The sequence below is a fragment of the Arachis hypogaea genome, chromosome 13, assembly GCF_003086295.3.
Source record: "Arachis hypogaea cultivar Tifrunner chromosome 13, arahy.Tifrunner.gnm2.J5K5, whole genome shotgun sequence".
NCBI lineage: Eukaryota > Viridiplantae > Streptophyta > Magnoliopsida > Fabales > Fabaceae > Arachis > Arachis hypogaea.
Genome location: NC_092048.1, coordinates 15,787,415 through 15,796,515, shown reverse-complemented (window position 1 = coordinate 15,796,515; position 9,101 = coordinate 15,787,415). Strand labels below are relative to the sequence as shown.

At 32.1% G+C, this 9,101-nt stretch overlaps 1 protein-coding gene across 1 annotated transcript; it reads left to right on the top strand.

Moving 5' to 3' along the window:
• Positions 1-1,330: 1,330 nt before the first annotated feature.
• LOC112735789 (uncharacterized) lies at positions 1,331-3,186 on the top strand. The gene is made up of 2 exons (XM_025785288.3): positions 1,331-1,905; positions 2,809-3,186. The coding sequence occupies exons 1-2, from the start codon at positions 1,471-1,473 to the stop codon at positions 3,103-3,105; spliced, it is 732 nt and encodes a 243-aa protein (XP_025641073.1). The 5' UTR covers positions 1,331-1,470; the 3' UTR covers positions 3,106-3,186.
• The last annotated feature ends 5,915 nt before the right edge of the window (positions 3,187-9,101 follow it).

Sequence of the window (9,101 nt, the reverse complement as noted above, 5' to 3'; positions counted from 1 at the left end):
GAAAAGGTTCTTTTTCTCTGGTGTGTGTTATTATCTATGACTATTAACAAGTTTTATGGTCAAACATATGGGACTATACTTGCCATAGCATTTTTTACACACGAACAACTTTATGCAAGATTAAGGGTATTAGTTTAGAATAATTCATTCAAGGCAGAAGGTACAATCATAAATATTGTTTATAGAAAAATTTAGTAGATCATGTATAATTTTAAAATCTATTTAATATGTAATTTTAGATCTTTATATTCTTCTATAAATTTGTTACTTTTTTGTATGAATTATTTTTGAATACTTATTTACTTTAGTTTACAATTTTTCTATCATGTATTTATTATAATATCTTAATCTTAACTTATATGTTTTTACAATTTTATTAAAGGTAAATTAGATAATTTTATTCTTATGATCTAACTTAAAATAAAAAATTTATATTTAATTAGTTATTCTAACAATAGCTAAATATTAACTTATTTTTATTAAATTTTGCATACTCGTGCATCGCACGGGACACTTCGCTAGTATACATAATTTTCCAGCTGGCTACTCTTGTAAAATAATCTTCTAGGAAAGAGAAAACACACATTCTTGATTCTCTTATTTGCTTAAATGTTAATATATTTTTGTCTATGAAACACGAACACTTTGTTGAGTTATCGTGTCTGCGTATCGGACACATTTTGGACACGACACTCACCGACATTTATCCGATACGTGTGTCTGTTGTGTCCGATCGTGTCTTAATAAAAAATAAAAATTTTTTTTCCAGACACACCTGAACACACCTAAATACCATCAGGTGTTAGCGTGTCTTGTCTTATTCTTAACATATATTTTAAAAATAAATTTAGATATAGTATATATTATTATTATTTATTAAAACAAAAAATATTTTAAATACTTGATATAATTAAAATAAGACATTAAAAATAATTAAAATATTATACGATTTATTTAAAAAATACTTTATATTTTATATGTATACGTGTTCCCGTGTCATATAAAATTTTAAAATTCGTATATCAATGTGTCCGATGTCGTGTCGTGTCCTGTGTCCGTACTAGTATCTATGCATCATAGGTTTTTGTTAATTATTTACATAAATAAAAAAAAAGACGCTTTGAAAATTATGCAAAAATTAGAGTAACATAATTGATGATATATGAAACAACCCATCCACCTATAAAGATCTCATTGGTTGTGTGTTTGACAGAATAATCCGCACATAGAATATTTGACTGGAATATAATATATTAATATGCAATGAATAATCCTATGCTCTCATGGGATTTTACGACAAACAAATTAAACCAACAAGGATGTTTTGATTTGTTACGTTCCTTATATTTTGGTCCACTATTTTGTTTGCATGAAAGAACACACACCTCTATTTTATATTTTAATTTGTCTCATTATTATGTCAATTAATCTTAATTCATCCACATACCAATAACAATAATCCTTCATATCATGGAAATTGACACCAATAATACCGACCCATATGAAATTCATCGTTCAAATACAAGCACCATTATTAACCCACCACCATCTGATGATAATGATCCTTTCTACAAATCCATCATTGATGCTTTTCGTAGAAAGCGTGGTGTTATCATCATTGCTGCTTTAATCTTAGTAGTTTCCGTTTCTTTCTTTTGCACATTTTGGATTCTCCTAAGACCTCATAAATCACAATTTTCTCTAGTCCTCAGTGCCTCCTATTCCAATCCTACGGTAGAAAATTGTTTCAATTACACCTTGAATGAACCCCTTAAAATTATCATAGCAAACCCAAACGATGCTGATTTGGTTATTGGTTCCTTAAATGTGTCTGTGTTTTATCACGACACTACTAAGGTTTGGGCCACCGTGGTGAATGGTCCCATCCATGTGGGAAGCATGAAGGTAACAAGAAGAATCTATTATTAGGCACTTAGAATTGTCTAATTATATAAGAAGCTTGATTAGTTTATATATATGTGTAGGAGACAATAAATATTTTGTGAAGTTTTTTTATAATTTTAGATGTAATATAAGCATGTATGTAATTATATGTTATGAAACCACTTTTTTTTTTTTAATTAAAGTATAAGTAGAAATGATTAGTTACATAATTATTATATTTTTAATATGTCTTTTCACACAATAATTGTTTTAAAATTTGTGTTGTATAAGCTTTTTTTTTTATTTATTTTATACTAAAATTTTTTCTTTTAGAATCATAAAAGATCGAACTCCTAGATTTTTAAGTCATAAAAATTTTGATACTTTGTCATGAAAACATTCTTTAAAAAATTTAAACAGATAGGAGAAGGTACATAAATGATTATATCTCTAACATTATAGATAGAATGCATAAAATTATAGTTATTAAATTAAATAAAAAATACTATATATATACTAAAACTAACTACTAAAATCAATCAACATGTGTTGTTTATTTTATTTTTAATGTATATTTTATATTTTAATATATATTTTATACTAGTAACTAATTTTAATGACTAATTTTAATAGATACTTAATATGTTTGAAATTAAATAAAATAATTTTAGATTATTATTTATATATCTAAGATTACCATATATTTATATTGTTTTAAGTAATAAAAAAAGCTAAAAAATTATTAGAATTTATTGTTTTTAATTATTAATTTAATTTTTTTAGTATAATTTTTTAGTTTAGTAATTTAATAATATATTTTATTTAATATTTTTAAATATTAATAATTAATTGATTATCAAAAATAATAAATTCTAATAATTTTTTATCGTTAAGTAATAATATTCATCGTGTAAGTTTATACAGGTAAAGATGATGTTTGAAAGGGAAGAGAGAGCACATAACAAGATGGATGATCACAATGTAACGTCATGGGAACAAGTTGGAGGAGTTCTCGATCCGATCAAGAATACCCATTTCGGGAGGGGTGACTTCATTGCGAAGATCTCAGTGATAAGGGCGAAATTTAAGAAGCTAGGTGGCCTGTTTATATGGAGAATGCATTGGGATGTTCGGTGCAACATTTTGGATGTTACTGTGTCCGATCCTGATGGCCATAATAAATGGGATTCCACTGGCTTAGGATTTTGTCAAGATGAATAGATGCTTTAGTATGTGTTATGAACTTATGATCATACTTCTCATAACTGAATCAATAATTAAATCGATTAAATTATTGATTTATTGGTTTAACTAATAAATTATTGATTAAATTGATAGAATTAATTTTATATAAATAAAAATTATAAAATAATAAAAAATTAAGTAAAATGATAATTAGGTTTTTGAAATTTTTGAATTTAAATTAATTAGCCATTAAAAAAAATAAAATACTAATTTAGTTTTCTATAATAATAAACGATGAACACATTATGTTCTTCTATTAATTTATCATGTGAAATTTAATGGTGATGCTTATATATTCTTATTAATTAGTCCTAAATAGAAATTTTCGAAGATCTACTACTTGATTCAATTCTCTAAAAAATTTAAAATAAATATCTTCACTAACATTTTAATACGTAGGGTAAATGTAAATATTAAAATATTTAATACTTATTTTAATAATTGTATAAATTCTAAAGAATTATAAATTAAAGAAAAGTGAATATAAAATTAAAATTAAATTAAATTAAATAAATATAAAATAATTTAATTATGTATTTATATAATATATATAATAACTAGCACATGAAGTAGTAAAGGAACAAACTAGTCTGGTGGCATGTCTTGTTAATCCAATATTCAAATGCTAGAGGAGCACTGGAGCACCGAAGACTGGCGGAAAGCTGGAAGCACTGTAGGACCAGCCAATTTTGGTCTGTTTGTGACGAACCGTCCGATTCTTGACGGTTTAATTACGCTTTCGATCTAAACTTTTAATTGAACCAACCATATCACTGGTTCATTAATTTTCCGTTCAAATCGATCAGTTCGGTCTGATTCTTACCTATGGGTAGAATAGTGGAGATAAAGACTTGGAGGGAGAAATAGTATTTGATTCTTGGGATAGAAATATAAAAGAGACATATTTTGTGTCTTTAGAGTGAGGGAAAACAAAACCGGACAAATACAGAGATAGATTTAATGAAACATTTTGAATTAATATGTTTTTACTCAATTATTTCATAATTTTGAATTTCTTTAATTTTTGTTGGAGTAACTGTTGATTTATTTTCATATGATGACTTTAATGTTACGGATTCAATTCAATAAAAATAATTACTGATATAATTATTAGGTTAGACTGCAATGTTATATTTTTCATTGCAAATTTTTTCAAACTATGCATTAATAAGAGATATTTGTTCATTGTACTGCCTTTGTCTTTCCATTATCCATAGACTCTCGTCTCTATCTCTATTTTCTGTTTCTATTTTCTTTTCTCTCTTACATTCGACGAGAATATTAGAAATGGAGGCGATGAGATTAAAAGATAGTGATTTAAAAGTAACAATTTTAGAAATGGTGTGAGAAGGGAACGGGGGAGTGGTTTGGGTTTAGGGAAAGAAGGGATACGAAGGTAGAAAAAAGAGAGACTCCAGTGTGGTCGTACTAGAGATGGCAACAAGTCTCCACGGGGACGGAGACATGTCCTCCGTCCTCCTTTTGCGATCCCAAAAACATTCTATGTCCCTGTCCCGTATCTATAACGGGTAACGGAGATCTCGTATCTGTCGAATTTCTGGATCTCTACAGGTACCCATAGATTTAAAAAAAATAAAAAAAGTTAGAAAAAATAAGGTAGATCTAAGATCATGAGCATTGTCTGATTCATTGATTTGGGAATATCAGAAACCAAAATTCAGAACATACTCAAAACCCTATCTTAAAAATCAATACAAAGAACATATAATTTAGAACAAAAATTTAGATGGAAAAAAAATCAGTTTAATTAGATCCAAATAAAAAATCAGTATACTAGCAATCCTAGAAATACAAATTTTGTTCATCAGCCTTCAGCAATCCCATAAATAAAAATTCATTACATATTGCAATAGAGAAAGGCGATTGCATCATAGATGGCGACAGATTTTCGAAAACTAAGGAAGTCGACGATGGTTGGGGAGGAAGGCGACGATGACGACGACTATGAATGGAGGAAGGGATGCAACTCTCTGTGACGATGTCCACCGGTGAAGAGTGAAGACCAACAGGAGGCAACCACGATGGCAAACGGAGATGTGATCTCGCCGGTGAGAGTGAGGGTGGCAGCTTGCGGCTGTGGTGAGGGTGGCAGTGACCAGTGAGGTTTGAGGGATAGAGAATAGGCATAGATGAGAGATGAGTAGCACTACAAGAAAAATGCTGAATACTTTTGAATTTAGTGGCGGCTTTACCAGTAGATTTTACAATGAATTTGTCGGGCAAAAGATTTATTGTTAGAATCCAAAATCCAATGATAAATTCGACAGTAATAGTTGGAGGGAAAAGTAAAATAATTAGCGCCACTATTACCATTGAATTTACAAGCGAATAAATTCGACGGTAATCTTGATTAGTGAAACGTTGCGTTTTGGTCAACTGCGAAGCTTTAAATTCGCCGGTAAATCCAACGGTAAGTGTGCCCTAAATTCGAACCGCAAGCCCTCTTTTCCCTCCTTTCAAATTACTCTCTCTCTCTCTCTCTTTCTCTCTCTCCCTCTCTCTCTCTCTCTCTCCCTCTCTCTCTCTCTAACCCTTTCCCCCTTCACTCAACGTTCCCTCCGGCAGCTTCCTCCAACGGCTCCTCTTGTCATCCAAACCGAACCGCCGCTGTTGTTGCCGTCGCCTCTGCTGCCACCACTACTCCCTCTAGGTAGCACCCCTTCTCTCACTTCTTAAATTTGGTTCAGGCTTGGTATTGGATGACCATTGATGAGAATAGATTCTAAATTGTGTTGTTTGTTATGTTATTGTTTATTGTATTGTTCTAAATTTTAATTAATTAGGTACTCAACTAATTAGTTAACAATATAACTCATATAATTCCCAATATAACTTAAATTTAGAGATAAATACATATTTACAATATTAGCTTGAATAAGGTCTAGTAATTTGAACAAACTAGAATTTAAAGTTTTGATTTGAATTTATAAAAGTATGTGAAGTAATAGGTTTTAGATAATATTTAATCTCATCAATCTAAGAGTCGAGTTAGAAAGAGAACATTATTAATATTTAACAATGCTTGATGATATGCATGTTTTAGTAGTGTTAAAGTTTTAGAATAGATTCTCTAACGGATTAGTTAGGTTTATATTCAAGGGTTGTAATTTTGTAAAGTTTTGCATTTGAAGATGTTTTGATTGTTGTACGGTTTATCATCATGAAGGTTAGCACCTTTTTAGGGGGTGGTTATGTCAAAATTTCTTCCAAATAATATAATTGTGGGAGGATTTGTGTTAATTGGTATGCTCTTTACAGACATGACGACAAGTAGAGGTGTCACGGATCGACCATGTGGTCATGGTCGTGATAGAGTTCTACTGGTACCCCTTGGACTTCTCAGTCGTCCCCCTCTACTCTGACTACCCTGTTGATGTCACAGGCAATGAATATATCAGACCAGTTGTTCATCATGGTCTCTAACCCCAATTACATGGCTCCTTCTACCTCGACGACGCCACCTCCATCCGCTCAGCAGCCCACTATCTCGACGACGCTGCCTCCATCCGCTCATCAACCCACTATCTCAACGACGTCACCTCCAAAGATAGACACCACGGTGCTGGAATCCTCTCACGAATCCCAGCCAGATGCCCTTCTACCACCTCCGATCGTACGGATGACGATTTGGCCTAATGGACAACGACGTGAGTACTATTTTAAGTCTTTTATATGCAAATTATTTTAGTTAGTCAGTTTAATTTAGTTACACTCAATTTTTTAGATTTAGTAGATTTAGGTTGTTAAGATAGGTTCGATTTACTTTAGTAGATTTGAACTGCTGAAAATATTTGGTAATTCTTGATTGTTGATGGATGTTGCTGCTTAAGTCATATATAATGGCATATAGATAAAACTGCTAATCTTAATTAATTGAACTACTTATTATTGATTAATGGATGTTGCTGCTTGATTGTTGATTCCTGTTTGTTGATTGTTGATAGATGTTATTGTTTAAGTAAATTATTGATGAATAAAATTTTTGGCGCATTTTAGTTATAGATGAAATTCTGCCGAAATTTCTAAAAAAAATCTAAACATAATTGAAGTTTATAGACCACCCATGGTCGAGGTACAAGAAGATCTCAACTGAGACCAGAGAGTAATGGTTTCAGAAGTGGACGGTAAAAACTCAACATATTCAAACCTTAGTTAGTTTATATATTCTATTTTGTTTAATTATATATTTAATTTTGATTAACTTGTGCTAAATGTTCTTTCTGGAGGAGAAATTTATATGGGACAAGACTTACGATCTCATGAACAGGAAGATCTTCAACCATCGGATGGCTAGGCAGCTTCAGTAGGTGTTGGAGGACGTACGTGAGCACCACAACCACCTCACCATTTGGCTCCGCTCGGACATTAAGAAGGCACTGTGCGTCCATTGGGAGACTGATGAGGGGTTCAAGCATCGCCATATCACAAACAGAGCTAGCAAGGCATCATTCAAGTCGTCAAAGTATATCGGTGGGTCAGCGAATTTCATGAAGACAAAGGCCAAGCTGGTAAGTAACTTATTTCATTTTGTTATTAAGTTCATTTAGTCTTAATATAATGTCATTATTACTTGACTTAACATATAATTTCAAAATGTGTAGTCTAAGTCGTTGGATCGTGAGGCGATGATGGTAGAGACCTTCAAGTATACTCACACGTTGAAGGAGAATAAGGAGAGATTTGCTAATCAGCAGGCCGCGGATCATTATGTGAGTAAACATAATGTGATATACCATTTTTAAATTAACTGCAACCCTAATCATAAAATGTGTTACATAGGAGCCCTACACGCAAAGATTGGAGGCCACAACCCAGCAATCTCAATGTATTGGAGATGACGGCAACAACTCAGCTGAATCAGTCGTCGATCCTGATAGGGTTTGGTGCAAGGCCGCATCTGAGCCGTACGAGAATCACATGTACGGACTGAGATCGTTCTTCGTTGACAACCTTCGCACATCCACATTGACACAATCATTCGCCTCTGCCACCAGTCGGCCCGTCGATCCCGAAGACGACATCGATTTGAAGGAGCAAGTGCTGCTCCTCATCGAGCCTTCACCAACAGGCTCAGGAGCTGTAGGAGTTTAAGGAGAGGTATCAGGCGATCCTTTCACGCATGACAGACTCAGATGACCTTAGGATGGAGTGGAGGCAAGCGGGTTAGCGGATGGAGCAACAAATGGCAGTATACCAAGACCATATGTGAGCCAATGGCAGCGGTGGCATTGCTGCAGGGGCACAAACATCACCGCCTAGGCTGCCGCTTCGGCAGGACCAGCGGAACGATCACAACAACGACGACTATCAGGATCTTTAGTGATTAGGGTTTTGTTTTAGACTGTTTGATTGTATTATATCCTTTATTATTTGACTTTTTATTTTATTTGTAACTTGATATTTAATTTAATATATTTGGTGTCTATTATTTAAAATTTGGCTACTAATTATGCAAAAAATAAATTTGAATAAAAAATTTAGAATTTAACCACTAATTGCGTTAAAAGAATTTAACAAAAAAAAACAAAAATTTGACCTTACTATCAGATTTACTAGGAGAAAATTCGACGGTAAATTTGCCGGAACAAAATAGTTTGGCGCCAAAGTTACCGACAAAAAATATATGTCGGTAACTGACATTAGATATTTGTAGCTTAAAATCAAATTTCACTGCTAAATTCGCCGCAATTTACCGGCAGACAGCAAAAATCAATGGTAAATAATTACCAGCGAGATTTATACCGTCGAATTTAATTCAACAGTAAATTTATTACCAACGGATTATTTTTATTTTTCTGCCAATAAATTCGACGATATTCAACATTTTTTTTTGTAGTGTAGAAATATGAGAGTGAGAGATAGAGAATAGGCCGAGAATTAGGGTAGAATTTTCTAATATATATATAAGAGATATTTTAGTAATTACACATTAATGGTATTATACGGATATT